Here is a 20,327-nt window from a genome sequence, read left to right on the forward strand (position 1 = left end):
GTACAGGCGCTTCAGATGGGAAGAGGTTTGACATGGTTGGCATTTCTCTACCAATTCATCTTCTTCATCCCACACTCTCTAAAGGTGCCTGGGAATCAATGTGGGCCAGATGCAAAGTACCTGTAGGTGAACCTTTTGAATGTGTTGTGCAGTACCCCACAATCCCCACCAGATGGCTCCAGACTCCAAAATTCTAGCATCTCCTCCCGGTTCCAGCCAATTCACTGTGACTCTAAATGGTAGGACAGTTGCCAATTTGTAATAGTAGGAGTTGTCCTAATCCAGAGTTTCTTGCAATGAAAAAATCAAAAGTCCAGGCTGATGAGACAAGACACCGCCACACTATCTCCCCCACAACCACCCAACAACTCACAACAAAAAGGGAAGGGGAACAAGCATTTATTGAGCACCTACTGTATGCCAGGCATCTGTGCTAAAGTTTTTCCAAAATTATCTCATTTGAGATAACCCATTCTGAGTTCACCAAGAACCTCACCTCCTCTGCTGCTTAGGCCATGACATAAAGGGAGGAGAACACATAGGGAATAGGGAGGTGGGACATTGTGGGATTTATTCCTCCAAGCTCTTTCTGAGGTCAAAGCAGGCAGAATGAATAAAATTGAGCTCTGTGCTTTTACCTTTTCCGAGGTAAGTCCCACCACTCTCTGGTCCCCGGGTGTATACGCAACACCTGTGTCCCATTCCATGATCTCTTTGGAGTCTATGACTACCCATTTGAGCCAGCCTTCATCCAGAAATGCAATGAGAGGGAGTGGCAGAGTGAAGCGTGTCACTGTCGTATTACTCCGTGTTGCACCTCCTCCCTTTTCTTAGTTTCTCTTCTTTATCCTGCAAGCCTCTTGAGGGCAGGGTCTATGTGTGCCACCCCCAGCACCCTGCTGCTACATATCAGGTTTTAATAAAAGCTTTTCTTGACTTTTTGGTGTTCTCTCAAAAGCAGCCTGTCCCTCCCCAGCCATTGTCCCCTCTCTTCCTACTCTCATCCCTCACATTCCTCTCATCCCAGAGCTCTTCCTAATGGATCTCCTGGGAAAGGCCTCCAGACTGATGATGTCTCCAGGCTAACTAAGCTAGATGCCAGCCTGGTGTCAGGACGGTAACTCTCCAACCCAGTCCTCAGCTACCCCCAGGTCAGAAAGAGGAGTCTGGGCTTAGGGCAAAATAGGTTAGAAGGAGGGAGAAGTTGTCACTGAGAGGTGAACTGGGCTGCAGGCCATTTCCTCTCCCTTGGCTTTTTTTTTTGTTTGGTTGGTTTTTTGGTGGGGCTGGAGTTAGAGGGCTCAGTTTTAGGACAGATACAGTGCTACAGTGGAAGGAGCATAGGATCTAGAGGTAGAGGGCCTGGTTTTGAAGCCTATTCCTGCTTCTTTTACCCCCCAAGGCATGTCCTAAGGGAAGCAGAAACAGGCTTCAAACACTCTGCTTTCTGTCCCCCCCACCCTAAAAGCCTCTCCTCAAGCACATTACACTCACCAACCCCAAAATATGGGCGGAATATCGCTTCCTATACCACCTCCAGGCTAGTGCATGGGCGAGGAAAGGAGTGACAGCTGCCCCTTGGCCTCAGTCACTCAAGCACAGCAGGGAGCCAAGCTGGGGCTAATTTTACACACACGCCACCCACCTGCCCCCATCCCCACCCCCAGCCCATCTCAAGCAGCCACCGAGCCCAGGCTTGTCCAGTCCGGGGCAAGGAGCCCTCCAGGACAGGCGCAGGGAAGAAGGAGGGGGCGGGCAGGGCAGGGGAGACTGAGAAGAAGGCAACAGCGACCAGGGAAAGCATGGAGCCCTCCTCGCCCCAGGACGAGAACCAGAAGAAGAAGCAACCTAAGAAGCCGGTTCCTGAGATTCTGCCCCGACCACCCCGGGCACTGTTCTGCCTCACCCTTCAGAACCCCCTGAGGAAGGCCTGCATCAGCATTGTGGAATGGAAGTATCCTTTGGGACCACATAAAGTGGCAGGGATGGGGAAGGGGTGGGGGGGAAGGCTGGGAGGTCTCACAGAGTGGCTGGACACTTGAGAGGTTAGGAGGCAGGAGATGAGACAGACAAGAAGCTAGCAATACTCTATACTTCAATGGCCCCAAAGGTCTGTTGATTTCATCAGCGTGGGGACAGTCGTGGTGAAAGAGGAGACGGACAAGAGTGGAAATGGTGTTATGGGATGAGTGTTGGATTTCAAGTCAGAGGAACTCGATTTAAATCCCCTCTCTGCCACCTGCATGTCTCCTAACTTCTCTGGGCCTCAGTTTCCTGATGTGTAAAATGAAGGCATTGAGCTAGATGACCTTTAAATTCCCTTCCCACTTAAAATTCTTGAGATCCTGTGAATAAACACTTAAGACCCCACAGTGTTAAGCTGGTAAGGTTGGGTTAGGGGAGAGGAGGGGAATCAGATATTGAGATGGAGAGAGGGAAAGTGACATCCTCACATAAAGGGCACCGCCAAGATGGAAAAAAAGGGTAAGAGCTCTTTCTGTTTTAGCCCAAATGGAGACTTCCTGTCAGGAAGGAGGGAAGTCTCTCGACTGGCTTAGAATTTAAGGGGGACAGAAGGATTCTGAAGGAGGAGAGTGTAATTAAAATGGTTAGTCTAGGGGTATGAGAAAGGTAGGGACAGGACATAGGGAGAATCAGGATATTTGGAATGAGGGGTGTAGGGAAAGATTATAGTGCAGGGCTCTGGGGAGGAGAGCACAGGGAGCCCCTGGGAAAAAAGAAAAGGTTAAAGGCAGAGAAACAAACCATATCAGGGGAGAGTTGAGCTGTTTGAAATAACTTGGGAGATGCATGAATCCTGTTCCCCACAGCTGTTCTTTGCCTACCCTAGATCAAATCTCCCTTTCTGTTTCTCTTCCCCATGTGCCCAAAGGTTTCTCTGCCCACCCACCCTACCCCACCCCCACTCTCTGATCCTTTCCCTTTTTTCTTCCCTTTGGTTGTTTTTTTTTAATCCTCTTTCTATTTCTGCCACAACTGTTTTCCTTCTTCCTCTCTTCCCCATGTCCATGCCTCCTCTCTTCTCTGTCCCCCTCTCCTCTATTCTGCTTCCATGTCCTCCCCCACCCCAATCCCATTCTCCAGTGGCAACAGAACTGAAGTTTTCCCAAACAAGTCCATCTTTTAAAGCCCTAAGGCTACCCATCTTCCTCTTTCTATTTCCACAGAATTCAGCTTTGTCTCCTACCATACTGGCTATAGGCCAGGGCTCCATTGTGATAGCACAGTGACGGCTTATGAAACGTCATTCTCACTCATTGGCCCTCCTTGCTGTCGCCCAGTGGTAAAGCGAGAGAAGGACCAGGAATGAGGAGTATGAGTGACTGTGGGGAAATCTTTCTAATTTCATTTAACAGCAACATGAAGTTTTTGTAAATGTGACCAAGACTAATTCCCTGCTCCTCTTTCCTTTGCCCCACTCTATTCTGCCCTGCTCTCCTCACATCATACCCTCCCCGCTCCAATCCTATTTTTCTTAATTTCTAAATTTCTTTAGACTCAATCACATTTGCAGAGACTTTAAGTGTTGTTGAAAGAGCCACGGTCACAGACGTAGACCATTTAGATTAAGATTTGGTGAGAGGTGGGGTGGGGTTAGGTGTGTGAAAGTATATGAGTATGAATCTGTACAAACAATGGGTCTTGCAGTCATGAAGATCTGACTTCAAATCTTGTCATTGACAATATCTATGTGACAGTAGAAAGTGACGTAACTTCTTAGCACCTCCAGCCAATTCTTACTGCTCTAAATCTCAGATTGATTGATGATTTGCATCAAAGGTGGGAATGGAGTTTCCACACCAGAAGTTCTCCATGCTAATGAAATCACAAGTGCCTACTTCTCCTCTTCTCCAATCCCCAAAGAAATCTTTGCTTTGCTTTTTTTAATAATAAATTTTTTGATATGTTTTGTTTTTACATCACCAAAATTTCTCCAAGTATCCCTTTCTTCCCCCTCCCAGAGCCATCCCCAAAGCTTTGTATTTCTAAGTATATAAAAGTAGGAGGAGGTATCCAAGTGTATGCATCTAGAACTGTGTGTGTGTGCAAATGTGTATGATGACTTAACCGTGGAATCTCCTTGAGCCACTGGAAACTTGAGAGTTCAATCTGTCCCAGAGCTGCACCACCAAGCCCTCTTCCATCTGAGCTCCTAATACATATTGGCATATTACACGTCCACCCTCCAGCTTCTGAGATCCCCTAGTAATACACCCCCTGGCCTTAATTCTAACCAGATTCCCAGAAGTCCATAAATCAATCCTTTGGAGGAAGAGGTGGGGTGGGGGGAGATCCAGATGGGCATCTGATTCTTCTATCGATGGTCTGGCCTGAAGAGACAATAGTAGAAAGTCTATGAGAGAGAGAGATTTGAAAGCCACTTGACAATAACAATTGGGTTCAGTTCAATCTACACACAGTGGTTTTGTTATATTGATGACTCTATAACAATCATTGTTTCTTCCAAATGGCACACACATCCATACAAACACACACACAGAACCATACCTGAGAACAAAGTTAAACAGTCAACTAAAACAGGTGGACACCTCAGCCATTCTGCATCCAAAGTCCTTTAGTGAGAGGAGGAAAGCAATTCAATAAGCATCTCTTGAGCACCTACAAGCAGTAAGGCATTCTGCCAGGTGCTGGAAAAAAGGAGCAAGGTTACAGAGCTTAATAGGACAGAGAAACCGTTCTGTATGGTGAATAAAATATATATGCAAATAATTCTGATTCGATTTCAATTAAACTTGACAAATGTATTAAGTTCCTGCCTTGCTCAAGGCACTGTGCTACGCACTGGGAGCTACTAGGACGAAAATGAAAACATTTCTGTCCTCAGGAAGCTTACATTATAATGGTCTTTGATGTGTGAGCTAAAAACTGGTGGTACAAAAAAGTGGGGAGTTTTTTGGGGGGAAGTTAATTTAACATTACAATAATAAATTTCACTTATATAGTTTATAAATTACTCTCCCTATTTTACAAATATAAAAATTGACACTCAGAAAGTTTAAGGGACTTGCACCTGGTCACATAACAGTTAGTAGGACCAGAGCGCAATATTTAATCCCAAGCCTCTTATTTAGTTATGAAAGCTGGCATTTGAGCTAGACCTCGAAGGATGAAGAAACTTTGACAATCAGAGATAATCACAAAAATAATCTATATTTACATAAGTGCTTTCCTCCCAATAACCTTGTGATGTAGATAGTACAAATATGATTTTACAGTCTCAGAGACTGGTGAGGCATTCAGGTGATGAACTTGGAATCAAGAAGACCTGAGTTCAAATCTTTTCTCAGCACTTATTGTCTATATGACTCTGGCCAAACTACTTGCCATTTCTCGGCCTCAGTTTCTTCACCTGAAAATGGGGATAATGATGGCACTTACATCCCAGAGTTATCGTGAGGATTAAACAAAACAACAAGTGTAAATTTTCAAATCCTGAAGTGCTGTAGAAATGTTTGCTATTATTACTGCCCAAGGTCAGCCTGGTTAGTGTGAATTAGGACCCAGAATTCAAACCTACAGATTCAAGTCTCCATTGCCTGAGTCCAGCTCCATTGTTCCTTTTACAACATCCCACTAGTTCTCAGGAATTGACCTGGGAAAGAGTCATGGAGCCCGAGTTCTACCATCTCCAACTTATGTGAGTTTAGGTAAGCCAAGCCAATGGGCTAACACGAGGTTAACCTCTCTGGATTTCAGTGTCCTCATCCACAAAATGGAGGGTTCGCTAGACGACCTTGTAAGGGCCCTTCCAGTACTAAACTTATATTCTATGATGTTCCAGAAGCAAAGATATAGAGATAGGAAAGTACAGATCTGATCTAGATAATTGTTGTGTGTTGGATAATTTGGATAATTGTGTGTGTGTATGTGTGTGTGTGTGTGTGTGTGTGTGTGTGTGTGTTGAAGTGTGTTTCACTGAACAGTGAGAAATCTCATTTAATGAGAGCAGCAGGTCTCAAAGTGTAGTTCCCAAAACCTTTTTAGGAGGTCTGCACAGTCAAAACTATTTTCATAAAGACCTTTTAATTTCTAATATGGTAAATATAATCCACATAAACAATACTCCTTGGAGGGAGCCCTCAATGATTTTTAAAAGTGTAAAAGGGTCCTGAGACCAAAAAGTCTGAGAATCACTGAACTAGATTCTAGTCTAGTCAGAGGTATCAAACATCTGGCTACTGGCCATATTGCTGACCACAGCTGTCCTGAATCAGATTAAAATGTAATTGGAAAATATGTAACAAAATAAACAAAAGTACAACAGAACATAAATAATGTTAACATGTAGTTTTCTGAGTCAACACGTGGCCTGCATGAATCCTTATGTGTGGTTTAGTGGGTTCTGTTTCTGTTTGAGTTTGCCACCACTGGACCAGAGTGGATGGTACCCACGAAAGAGTTAGGGGGATAGGAAGATTGAAAGTTTCAGATCACAGACAGCCTTAAAATGCCACTATTAGGAGATCAGACTTTATTTTATAGGCACTGGGGAGACATTGAAGGTTTTTCTACACAGAGGAATGAGATGATTAGAGCTTGTTTTAGGAAGGCGACCACAAGATTGAGCTCAGTGCTAAAGATTTGTCATGGTTGGTATAACATGAGTAATAGTTCCAAATGTGGAGTAAGGAATTCACTTTTCCAAAATTTGAGGATATCGCAACAATGTGACACTACCTCTCCTTGAACACTTGTGAGTGAATTCTAGATTTCCTTTCCCACCTCCTTCCCTGGATGGTACTCCCACAGTGGAGCAACAGGCTATTTGCCTGGGATTCTGCAAGGATGCCCTAAAAATTCTGTACACTGACCTGGCTGTGCATGAGTACTATCCTGGGTTGTTTGAGGAAGCATCTACTCCACCATTTTCCTTCAAAAGGGCCACTCGCAATTAAGAGTCTCCTTAACCTCAACTTCAGACCCTTTGAGACAATCATCTTACTCACCATCTTTGCCAATTGCGTGGCTCTGGCCGTGTACTTACCCATGCCTGAGGATGACAACAACTCCCTCAACCTTGGCCTGGTAAGCAAGCCCTGACTGCTTCCCACTCATAGAACTGAAAAAGACCTAGACCCCTCAAAAGAATCCCCACAATAATATACCCAAGTAATCCCCCAGCCTCTGATTGAAGACTCCTACAGAAGTTAAACTCACTACTCCCTAAGGCAGCCCATGCCACCTAAGGTCAGCTCCAATGGTTAGGAAATTCCTAATTCGCCTCTTTCCAACTTCCTCCTGGTACAGTTAAGTGGCACAGTGGGTAGAACACCAGGCTTGGAGTCATCTTCCTAAGTTCAAATTTGGCCTCAGACACTTCCTAGCTGTGTGACCCTAGGCAAGTCACTTAACCCTGTTTGTCTCAGTTTCCTCATCTGTAAAATAAACTGGAGAAGGAAATGACAAACCGCTCTAGTATCTTTGCCAAGATACTAGACCCCAAATGGGGTCACAAAGAATTGGACACAACTAAATTAGACAATTTCCTTCCATTACTTCTAGTTTTGTCCTTTGAAGCCAAACAGAACAGGACTAATCTTGCCACCTGATAGCCCTTCAAGAGCTTGCAGATAACTCCTCTCCCCACCCCTCAATATTCTCTTCTTCAGGATCAACATCCCTAGTTCCTCAACTCATCCCCATTTGATATAGATTTGGACCCTCCCCTACTCTTGGTGCCCTGCTCTGTTTTAATCATCAGCTTATCTGTGTCCTTCCCAAACTGTGGTTCCCACAGCTGAGCAGGGTTCTCTAGGTGAGGTCTAACCAGAGCAGAGCACAGAGGAATCATCACCTCTCAATTGCTGGAAGCCATGCCTCTCCTTGAGCAGCTCAAGATCTCCTGGCCTTTTTTGGAGGTCCTACCATGCTGTTGACTCATACTGAGCTTTTAATCTACTCCATTCCTTTGGATTACAGACAGTTTTGTTTTCCACTTGGCTCTGGATAACACAACTTGGGCTCCAGGGCACTGAAAAAGTTGGCCAGTCTCTGCTGTCTTCTGGGGGCAAGGGAAGGTGGGATTGGACCTGGATGATCTCTGAGGTCCCTTCCAGCAATAAATTCTGTGACACTGAGTCATAAGCAGCTTAGTAGGTTTAGAAGATGAAGGAGTATAATCTAAAAGAAATTTGGTCCCATTGGCTTGTCTTTGTGGAGGGCAAGTTCAGTCCCTTTCACCTCAAAGTGGACCATAAAAGGTTACTTCTGAACCAATCTACCAAGAGCAGAAAATCCAGGACATTGAGTGGCAGAGAGAGGATGGCAGGCTGGGCTTTGAAATCAGGAAGACCTAGGTTCATATTCTATTGTTGATGTTTTCTAACTACATAGTCATAAGTAAGACATTTAATTTCTCAGTGCCTCGGTTTGCTAATCTGTAAAATGGGAGAAATAATATTTGTGGAACCCACTTCCCAGGCCTGTTAAGAGGCTCATATTAGAAAATGTTGGTAAAGACTTTTGCATACTTTCAAATTTAACAGTACTAAAGGGCAGGGGAGCAAATTCTTCTTTCTCACCAGCAGGAGGAGTGGGTTGGACTCGCATAGATTTCTGGGATTTCAGTTTTTGCTAATCTCCCTGGCGAAGGAAACATCCAATGGGTTTAGGTTGGGGGCAGGGCTTGGAGGGTCCTCCCAGCCCCATCTCAAACCTGTGGGATATTTCCTTTGGCAAGCGAAAACTTAAAATCCCAAGTGTTTGTGAGAGTCTGGGTTATCTTTCCTCCTGTGAGGGAACAAAATTTGCACATTACCCCTTCCCCTTCAAAAGGGCTGTAGTGCTATACGAATGTTAGTTATTATTCTCTTTAGCATTCATCAGGTTGGGGGTGTTGAAGGACGAAAGGATGTCCTGGGCTTCTTGATCCCCCCATCCCCCCAAGACAATAAATCTGTCCATCTCTAATGCGTTATATAAAATGAGGATCACCTGCCTACCCTGGGGAAAGGCTGCTCTATCTACTCTAGGCCATTGAGCTCCCTACCCTGGTATAGCCATTCCCCCACAACACTCCACCTGATGCCTTCTGCTATTGCTACACCCTACACTTTCTTCACTGTCTTCACTCCCCATTTTTGTCCTAGGTAAAAAAATGCATAGGTTCTTTCTATGAAAATAACTGGTTTTAAGGTTTGCAAAGCAGTTACTATGTCATCTCCATTTTACATAGAAGGAAACAGGCTCAAAGAGGTTAATTAAATTATTTTCCCACAGTCACATAGCTAGGAAGTACTGGATTAGAGGCTCAAATCTAGGTCTTTTGCTTCTGTTTAGAGTACTCTTTGGGACAACCAGGTGGCACAGTGGAAGACTCATCTTCCTGAATTCAAATCTGGCCTCAGGCATTTACTAGCTTGTCACCCTGGGCAAGTCACTCTACACTGTTTGCCTCAGTTTCCTCATCTGTAAAATGAGGTGGAGAAGGAAATGGCAAACCACTCCAGTATATCTGCCAAGAAGACCCCAAATGGAGTCACGAAGAGTCAGGCATGACTGAAAAACAATTAAACAACAACAAAGAACACTCTTTATTCTGTACAATGCTAGATAGGGCTGAAAAGCTGTGTCCCTATTAAAAATTCTCTATAGATAACCAAAAGCTAACTAGTCAACCTTTAATATTAATCATAACCATGACTATTTATGTAACTAGTAGCACAGATCCTCTAAGTTTACACAAATCACTTTTATCTTTTGAAAAAAATTATAAATCCCTTTTGTTTTTACATCACTGTTGTTTCCATATATAATATCAGCCATCCAGCACTGAACCTCTCCTTAGCACAAAGAAATAGTGATTTATTTTGACAGTATATACATTATTTTGTCAAAGTCTGGAATCAATCTTAGGGACAGGGGTGGGGAGAGGGGCTTCCCACGTATGATTCTTTGGCTTATGCTCCTACCCTATATATCTCTTTATTTCTAATCAAGTCAGATTACACACGAATTCAGAGCAACAATGTTCCGTTAAAAGAGAGTGGCAGGAAAATAACAAGGAAGCAGCTTAATTATTCAGCACTATTGGCACCCATTCCCACCGGCTGTCACCCCTCTCCCCCATTTGTCTCCTAGGAGTGCAAGTCAGCTCTCTGCTAACCTCTCTGTTCCCCCAGCACAGCAGGACAGAGATATGTCTGTTCACTCCCAGCAGGGTTATTAGCTTAGCAGCATCTGCAGCTATTGGGAAGGCTGTTTCTTTGTCACAGCACCGCAGGCTAAGGAGGGCTAGACTTTTCCTGGGAATCAGGTCTCACCTGTCTCTTCCTGGTGGGACCTATACATCTCCAATCCTCTATCTCTTCACCCTCTTGAAAATCCCATTCTCTCTTTAAGACTATGAGTACTAGAAGCAAACCTGCCCCACCAGAGTGTGCGCTGGGTAATATCCTCATTCTGTAGAGCCCAAAAACAGGCTTCTGGCAGGAATAGCCCAAAGAGAGCACGGTGGGCAGGGAGACTCACCCTATATTTATAAAAACAAAACTGATGGACAAAGGGGCCTGGGCTACCATATGAAGGAGGACCGTATGTACGTGAGCATGTGTGTATGGAAGACAGCTGGCAGATAGCAGCTGGAAAACATTCTGGGGATTGACAGATTAACTAAGGGGCCTCTGAGAAAAAGTGTGAAGGGATTATTGAGCCTGAGGAAGAAAAGGCTGGCGCTTAGAGTTAATAATACTATTCTGAAAAGGATTGTATCATAAAGGAGCTCAAACCTGTATTTTCTATCTCTGTGGAGCGCAAACCAGGAAGAAGTGGGTTTAACAAGAGAGAGAGACAGAGGCAGAGAGACAGAGGTAAAGGCAGAGACAGAGACAGAAAGAAAAGTTAGGCACTTAGCTCTCCAACAATTGTTTTGAAAGTGGAGGAAAATTGTCTGAAAAAAGTTGGAGAAGCTCTTTTTCTGGCAATCTTTCCCTAATACAGTGGACCCCTACTGTTTGGGGAAACATTAAAGGTGGGCCCCCATGGTACTGGGGTTTTGGAATTCCTAAGGAAATCCTGGATTTTGTTATTACTCTTTGACAATGTTTGACCAGGGAGGAGGTACAAACTGAAGGCTGTAATGACTGAGGGAGGTGGGAGAAGAAAGAGCTGGGGAGAGATGGTGAGTGTGAGTATACAGCTATATGACCTTGAAAGACAGCATGGTAGAGTAGGGAAAGGGTGTGAGAATTGGAGTTGGAGAATGTGGGTTCTAATCCTGGCTCTGTTATTTGCTACCTTTGTGATGCTTTACTTTTCTAAGACTCAGTTTCTTCATCTGTAAAATTAAGGAGTTTTCCTACATAACTCTAAGGTCCTTCCCATCTCTAAAGCTATGATCTGTGAGCCTATGGTCTTTGGTCTGGCCCTAAAATAGAAACCATACCCTGAATCTTTGATTAGACATAAAAGCCTTGTGGGGTAGATAGATAAACTCCTCTGCTGATTTAAACCAGCTTTGCACAAAATACAGTGAATTTTAAAAAAAACTTTGCATGAGGCTTCACTATTCAAATTTCAGGGAGAAGGCATTAATTTCTCTTTGGACCACTGCCTACTTTCTCAGACCACCTTGCTGTAGTTCTTGAGGGCAACAGGGTTACAAAGTACAAAGATTCTGATACTGAGCAGCGTGCCCCCTGAGGAACATAAAACTCCTTACCTCAGAAGCTGACCTCTCAACACCAGAAAAGAGCCTGGATTCCCCCTCTCCTTCAACCCAGACTGACACAGAATGATCCTGGCTAGAGGAAAAGGAATTCATTCTCCATCAAAGGAATTGTATTGTAGACCAGCCTTTGGAGAAGCTAGTTGGTGTAGAGGATAAAGTACAGGCCTTGCCATCAGGAAGGTCCTAGGTTCCAATCCTGCCTCAGATACTTCTCAGCTATATGATCCCCAATCATTTATTTTCTCTCCGCCTCAATTTCCTCATCTGTAAAATGGGGTTAATAATACCACTTATCTCACAGTTATTATGAGGATTAAATGAGATAACAGAGGTGTAGTGCTATAAAACTGCTAGCTGTTATCATCCTACCTGTTGATTAGAATTAGATACAAAGAGAATCCCCTCTTGTTGATTCCCCCAAGACTTTTATTCTCTATTACTTGTCCTTTCTTCTATCTTCTGGACATCTCTATTTTTCTTTTATTTTTTTAGAAATTTTTAAAAATTTTTTATTAATCTGAACTTGACATATACCAACAAGCATTTCCATATTCAAAAAAGAATGGAAAAAGAAGATTGTATATGAAATCATGAATCTATTATATACAGCTTATATTTTTAACTCTAAAATTATAATTTTTTTCAAAGGACAAAAGAATTTGTCTTCTTTCCCTTCCCTATGTGTTCGTTGAAAAAAAAAGAAAAACAAAACCCTTGTAACAGACGTGCACGGTCAAGCAAAATAAATTCTAGCTTGTATTTTTCAAGATGTATAATAAATTGAACAAATTCATTTAAAAGCTGCTTGTCTGTGGCCTCCACTGAACTTCCCAGTGTTCTCTTCTGTGCACTTTTTTCTTTAAAAAAAAAAAGCTTCAATGACACTCTCTTCTTTGTTTTCTTCTTTTTGGGGTACTATTCTTACTAGAGCCCCCATGTCCCCTCCCAGTTCCTTCTCCCTTCCCCCAGCCCCCATTACAAAAAAGCATAGTCAGCCAGGCTGACATAGTCACACAAGCCAGTAATCCCATCTACCCAGGAGGCTTGGCGGCTTTGATCAAAAGGATCAAAGGAAGGATAGAGCTGCAGCTTAGGCTGGGTAGAAAGTGGGTACAGTGGAAAGACCATTGACTGGGGAATCAATGAAGCTGAGTGTGAAGCCCACGTCAGGCACATATTGGCTATAGGTCCTTGGACAAGTCACTTAACCTCTTAGGCCTCAATTTCCTCATAAAAGGAAAGAGTTGAACTAGGTGACCTCTGGGGTCTTCTTCATTTCTAAATCTGTTATCTTATGATCATCAACAACAGAAAAAAGCTTCTCAATTCTTACTTTTCTTTTGTTTTCTCTACCAGGGAGAATGACCTTTGGGACTGGATAGGATAGAACAAAAATGGCTAATAGGGAGTTGTTAGCCAAGCTAAATAAGGAGATAGTTAGAAAACTCTTAGCAATATTTGGTGAGTTCAAGTCATTTGGTTCAGGTGAACTATATCCTTAGGTACTGAAAGAGCTGATGAATGTGACAGCTGAGCTGCTGTAAATGATATTTGAAAGTTAGTGCAGAAGAAGAGTGACAACTCAGAGCTGAAGGATACCTACCCTGATTGTCAAAAAACAGAAGAGAATGGCATTGGCAAACTACAAGGGAGTGAGATTGACTTCCATTCCTGGGAAAATTCTGAAATATATTACTGAATGACTAGGGAACATCTAGAAAAGGAAGCAGATCACAAAGAAAAATCTTTGGCTTCAGCAAGTTTGGGTCGTGCTAGTCTAATTTCATTTCCTTTTTGGCAGGGTTTTTGTTGTTGTTTGGTTGTGTCTGACTCTTCATGACCCCATGGACCATAGTTTCTTGGCAAGGATACTGGAGTGGCTCACCACTTCCTTCTCTGGTGGATTAAGACAAACAGGTTAAGTGACTTGCCCAGGGTCACACAGCTAGTAAGTATCTGAGGCCACAGTTGAACTCAGATCCTTATGACTCCAGGTACAGCACTTTATCCACTGCGATGCTTGCTGCCTCTAATAAACAATGCTTTATCATATTTTTTCATGGGGCTTGTTCCATCCAAGACAGAGAATATTTAGCACTTGGAGCTTCCCTTCTCATTTGGCTTTGCTCAAAGGAGGCCTGTTTTTCTGCCTTGGATCACCTCATTCTATTCTACACAACTCCATGTCATCTGGGAGAAAGATTCTGTAGGGTATTTTAATAATAACTCACATTTATCAAGTGCTTTAAGGTTCACGAAATGCTTTCCTTAGAACAGCCTTATGAGGTAGCTAAGCCTGGAAAAGGAGGTAATCAGTCCGGAGCAGTGACTCCTCTGCGTCAGTCTTTTTCGAATCAAAAGATTTTTCTCTGAACCTGACTGTCTCACAATCTCTGGAAGCCAAGTTTGAGCTCAAAACCTAATTTGCATCAAATTTGTTATCTTTCAACCACCTGTTGGGCTCTAGCCTTGCCAAATATGATTCTTAACCCCTTTTATATGGTTCAGAATCCCTATTTTAAAATACATCTGAGGAGAACAGATAGGGAGAGATATAGTAATTTCTTTACATTGAGAAATATTAGACTAGATGGGAAATCATATGGGTGCCTTCATCAGTGCCTCTCTTCCTGAGTCATTGCCTCCTCTGAAGTCCAGTTCCATGCAAGGGACAGAAGGAGCTGGAGGGAGTTGCCAGGAACCCTAAAGGATTAAGTGACTTGCTCAGGGTCACTACTAGATCAGTATGTATCAGAAGTGGGACTTGAACCCAGGTCCTCTTGACTATATTATAATAGAAGCCAATCCCATATTCACTAAAGCATGTTGCTTTTCTATTCCCTAGCACATCAAAAGGGACTCTGAGCCTCTAGGAAGGGTAGGAAGCTTTCTGAAGGTGTGCAACAAGTCATGAGGCTAGAAGAGATTTCAGGACCCTGGTTCTCTGGCCCAAGGGCCCTTCACTCTAGTAACTGTGTAACTAAGCAGGTGCCATGCCAATATTCACTTCTGTATTGACTAAGTGCTAGGAAAATGTGGATGGGGGTGAACCTACAGTGGTTTTGGAAACATGAGGCAAATCCTCCACAGTCATAGACAAGTATCACTAAGGTTGTCCAATTGAGTCGTGGGGGTCCTAGACTCTTGTTTGCCCCTGCCCTGTGCCAACTAAATGCACAGGGTGGGATGAATAGTGTGTGATCATTTCCATTTCAAGCTTTGAGGTTTTTAGGAGAATGTCTGTCAGTCAAGCATTTATTAAGCATTTATTTTGTTCCAGACACAGTGCTAAGTGCTAGGGAGACAAAGAAAGGCAAAAACCCGGTCCCTGACCTAACATGTTCGCATTATGATAGAAGAGATAGCTTTAAGCATTAAGATAGAAGAGTAAATAGCTACATACCAGATATAAGGAGAGCAGAGGTAAGGTCATATTCAGAAAAAAGTCACTGGTGGGGTGGGGAAGGAGGAGGAAGAAGAGAACTGGGAAAGGCCTCCTACAGAAGATGAGACTTGAGCTGAACTTTGAAGGAAGTCAGGAAAGCCAAGAGGAGAAGGTGAGGGGGCAGAGCATCCCTAGCATGAGGGACAGCCATTGCAAAGGCACTGAGTTGGGAAATGGATCATTATCTGAAGGAATAACAAGGAGGCCAATGTAGCTGAATCACAGGTTGACTCTAGACACTGGTAATCGTGAAACTCTTGGAAGCGAATCAACCCATCCATCCACCTTCCTTCCTCCAACAAAGCTCCATTTGGTCATCCCATGTTGAAGAAGCACCTTTCCAATGCTGAAGATTCTTTAAGGAGTTATTACATTCTCCTGCTATCCAATGTTCCTCCTTTTGGGGTCATGCTAAGAGAGAGAAAGAGACACAGACAAATAGAGATAGAAACAGACAGAGACAGAGAGACAGAGTCAGAGAGAGACACACAGAGAAAGACAGAGACAGACACAAACACAGAGAGACACCCGGAAAGAAACAGAGACAGAGGCACATACAGAGAGAGGCAGCAATAGAGACAGACACAGAGAGACAGAGATTTAGCGTTAAGAGAAAAGGAAAAAAAGGTATACGAAGAATGAGTTTGAACTGAGGGGGAAAAGCCTGTTTTCATTTTGTAACCCCAGATGAGGCCAGGAAAGAAGCAATGAATTCGATTAGTAAGAGTTTATTAAATGCCTGCTATACTCAGACACTGTGCTAGACACTGGGAATACTGAGACAAAAAAAAGAAAAAGAAGCAGTCCCTGCCCTCAAAGACCTTACATTCTATCAGCAGAGACAGCATGTACATCTCTGTGTACAAAGCAAGGCTGGAATCCAGGACTCCTCAGTAACCAACCTTGTGACCCTTCAAGTAACACTCTCTGTCTCCAAATGTAAGCAATGGAAATCTTTAGCTAAAATGCCCACTTGCAAATGTCCAGAAGACTACAATGCTAGCTTTTAGGCCCCATGGACATTGGTCAGGATGGACTTTTTCAGTCTCATCTGGAGACTTCCACAATTAGCTGAAGGGTGGTAGGGGAAGAAAGACAGCAGTGGGGTCTCTTAGTGGGGTAGCTTAGCATGTGGTGGAAAGAACCCTAGGCTCTGATCCAGGAAACCCCAAGTTCAAATCCTGACTCTGGTACTTGATAACTACGTGACTGTCAGCAAGTCACTGAATCACTGATCCTCAGTTTCCCTCAGAGGACGAAATGGAAACAGTCACAGTGTCACTACCTACTTTGCAGAGTCGTTGTGAGACACGTGCTTTGTAAGCCTTAAAGCATGATAGCAATGTGAGCTATTATTATTTAGGGAGGTGGCCATTCATGCCCCTCATGTGCCCTCTGAGGTAGAAGTCCTGGCACAGCCCCTCAGTCCACAATAGACTCCTTCATTGATATTCCATTAAGGACTTCTGGGGTCAGATTACAGCCCAGTGTCCCTAAGATGGCTGAGGTTCAAGCTTCTGGCATCTCTGGCATCTCATCAAGACTGGGGGGGCTTTTTTTAGGGTCAGGAATGTGCACACAAACTTCCCACACAGACTCCTGAGCCTGGGCAGGGCTGGATTTCTGAGACGTCAGAGGCCCAGCTGTAAACCCTCAAGCCTCTGCTGACCCCCAACATTTACCCCCTATCCAAGGAGGCAACATGGTACATGCTGGATTTGGAGTCAGATAACTTGAGTTCAAATCCTGGTTCTGAGGCCAGGAGCAAATCACTTCACTTCTCTGGCCCTGTTTCTCCATCTGTCAAGGGAAGGGAATGGACTAGATCATCTCTGAGGCCCCTCTCAGCCCCATATCCATAACTCCTAATTCTTACCTGCTTATCCCAGGCACACATGCAGTCACAGACCCCAGGGTGGAGGACTTTGGAAACTCCTTTAACTGGCTGGAAGACTCAGAGAACATCTGCCTCTACTTTGTCAAAGTACAGCACCAGCTAACGACCTCTCCCATGTACACACTTACCCCACGGCCATAGCCACATTTGACAGACCCTCAGCAGAGTCTGAAGGAAAATAATAGCATGTGAGAGGCAGGACTGATTGTCTTTCCGAGGTCATTCTGACCTTGCCAGCCTCTTCTCACTCTCTTGCCTCTTTCCTCTCACTTCAGCTAATATTGCCTTCCTAATTTCACCCTGACTCTCCCCTTTTCTTGCTCCCCAATAGTCCCCAGGCTATCCCTTCTAATGATCCTCAGTTCTCCAACATCACCCAGTCTTCACACACACACACACACACACACACACAGAGCCATTATACCCCATGAGTTCCACTCTTGCCTGTCCCAGGAAGGGAGGGGAGAAAAGAGGCTGCCTGGAACCTGAGACCATTTGAGGGCTCTGTTTGGAGAGGTGAGGTAGACAGAGAGAACCAGATTGTTTTGGGCAAAGGTTCACAAGCCTAAATATATCCACTCACTTCATTCTTGGGTGGGTCATTTTCCAAACCTGGACCCTGAATCAATCTCAGTAATACCAAAGCACTGAATGCCCCATAAGAGGAGAGGGTAAACAGACATTTTGAGAGGCCAGGCTCCCTTGGGAGGTCTCAGCTATAGTGGTTTAAGTGCTGCTACCTGGAGGGGGTGGGGTGGTTAGGATTTTGGAGGGAGCCAAGGAAGCCAGAATCAAGAAAAGAAATCACGAAATCCAAAGGACCCAGGCAAATCCCCAAAGCCAAAGGGCCACAGTACACCTCCAAAGAGGATCAGAAAATGTCGGAGCTGAAATTAGACATGCTCAAAATTAAATTATTTTTTTCATTTAATAAAAGAAGAAACTTTGAGAGAGAAAGAAGAAAGGGAGAGAGAGGGAGAAGGGAGAAGGAAAAAGAGAGGGGAGGGAGAGAGAGAAAGAGAGAGGAGGGACACAGAGAGGGGGAGACAGAGAAGGAGGGAAGGAGAGGGGGGAGAGAGAGAGAGAGAGAGAGAGAGAGAGAAGATAAGACAATAACAAGGGGAAAAGAAAGAGAGGGAGAAAGGGGAAAACAGACTTGCCAGAGACCAAATACATACAGTGCATTAAGTCCTCGACTCCGTATGTTATAGCCAGTGTCCTTTCCATCAAACTATGTATAAATTAATCCTCAGTGCCCCCCACATTCTTCTGCCTTAGTTCCTTGCATGGATCTCATCAATCAGTCATTCAATCCACAAGTATTTCTTTAGTATATACTATGTACCAAGAACTGTGCTAGGCACTAGGGAACACAGACACAAGTGAAACAGTCCCTGCCCTCAAGGAGCTTATACTATAATAGGAGAGACACCAGGTGCGTATATAGGTATACACAAAACATACGCAAAGTACCTCTGGTGAGGTCAGATCGTTAGTAATTGGGAGGACCAGGAAAGGCCTCATGAAGAAGTTAGTGCCTGAGCTGGATCTTGAAGGAAAACAGGGATTCTAAAAGGTAAAAGTGAGGAGCATTTGAAGTCTGGGTGTGGGAGATGGCACAGGCAAAGGCATGGAGATGAGAGATGTCTTGTGTGAGGAACTGCAAGGCCAGTTTATCTGGACTGTTCTGTGCATGAAGAGGAATAATGTGTGATAGAACCGGAAAAGTAGGACCTGGGCACGTTTTGAAGAGCATGACATTCCAAACAGAGGTATTTATCACTGTAAACCAGATCCTCGAGGCGTCGGGGGCCCCTGGAGCTCGTTAAGTAGGGGAGCAGATTTACAGCTTAGGAAAGTCTCCTGTGCTAGCCCTATACACAGCCATGAAGTTATTGAGGTTTGTCACTACAGTGCCTCCTCCTCCCCATCCAGCATCCTCCTCCCCTCATCTGCCCCGACTTGGGCTTCCTGGAGCCCGCTCATTGCCCCCTCTCACTGAGACCTGTCCTGTCCGTACATCTTCCCATCCTTCAGACCTTTCTCTATACCTTTTCTGCAACTAATTTTCCAGCCTAGCAGTCACCTTGAGAAGAGTTTGACAAAGTACTAAGTTAAGGCATTAAAGATTGATAAAGGCTTAATGGATTATCTCTCACCAGGGACTATGCATTTAACAGGAAACACTGGCTTAACCCAAATGAGTAACTGCACGGTGGTAGAATTTGAGACACTGTGACAGGATGTGGGTAAGACAGCATATGTAAGCATGAGAGACCTATTGTTCTTTCCCCCTAATGAGGAGGAAGGCAAAAAGCACATTTGCCTGACTTTCCCCCTCTGGGAGCCCAAGCCAGTTGCCAAGTCTTATTCCAGAAACAAAGACAGAGGTGTATTGCAGGCTGTTACTAGGCAGATCCATAGAGGCAGAGAAAACTCTCAGGAAGAAAGGAATCTCGGAGCTAGAAGGGACCTCAGAGGCCGTGGAATCCAATCCATACTGGAACAGGACTCCCCTCTGTCATATCAATCAATCAAATATTTATGAAATGCTTTTCCTCAAAGACCTTCAGTGAAGGGGAATCCATTACTTCTAAGACAAGTCATTCCACTTTTGTACAGTTCTCATTGTTAGGAAGCCTTTCCTGATATTAAGCTTAAATTTGTTTCATTGTAATTTCCTCCCTCAACTTATATTCCTAGAGCATGAATTCAAGGCCCTTCCACCTACCACCTTGGCTGCCCTTTTCTGAATGATCTCCTGATTATAAATGTTTTTCCTGAACAGCAGTTCCCAGGACTGCACACAACACTACAGATATACTGTATCTGTCCAGACAGAATACTCTTAATGTAGCCTAGATTCACATTCATTTTTCTTGGGTACCATAGCATGCTGTTGATTCACATTTAGTTTGTAAACCAAGCCTTACACTTGGTTTCAAAAAAAATATGAGTAATAGATGGGGGGAGTATGGCTAAATAGAATGCCATTGCAGATGAATTCGGAAAAAATTGCTATTTAGCCACATTTCCCCAACTCACGCTTGTAAAAGTTATTGTTTAAACCCAAGGATAACACTTGGTTTGGAGCAGTGCAGTAGAGTGCAAAGATCTCCAGAGCTACTACCTGTGTAACTTTAGGCAAATCACTTCTCTGGGCCTCAATTTCCTTCATTTGTAAAATGAGGGGTGAAAAAAAAAAAAACCTTTGGCTCCTAGAGGGCAGGGTCTATCTTTTACCCTTCTTTGAATCCCTAACAATTAACAGTGCC

General features: G+C 44.0%; 1 protein-coding gene across 1 annotated transcript in view; it reads left to right on the plus strand.

Annotated features, from left to right (window-relative positions):
* Nucleotides 1-1,800: 1,800 nt before the first annotated feature.
* CACNA1S (calcium voltage-gated channel subunit alpha1 S) overlaps nucleotides 1,801-20,327 on the plus strand; it is a 100,747-nt gene continuing 82,220 nt past the window's right edge. Inside the window, exons 1-2 of the mRNA XM_021003015.2 lie at nucleotides 1,801-1,954; nucleotides 6,963-7,068. Of these exons, the coding sequence (XP_020858674.1) occupies nucleotides 1,803-1,954; nucleotides 6,963-7,068 (258 nt within the window). The 5' untranslated portion in view covers nucleotides 1,801-1,802. The remainder of the gene's footprint in view (nucleotides 1,955-6,962; nucleotides 7,069-20,327) is intronic.

Source organism: Phascolarctos cinereus, unplaced genomic scaffold, assembly GCF_003287225.1.
Source record: "Phascolarctos cinereus isolate Bilbo 61053 unplaced genomic scaffold, phaCin_HiC Scaffold_5;HRSCAF=322, whole genome shotgun sequence".
Classification (NCBI taxonomy): Eukaryota; Metazoa; Chordata; class Mammalia; order Diprotodontia; family Phascolarctidae; genus Phascolarctos; species Phascolarctos cinereus.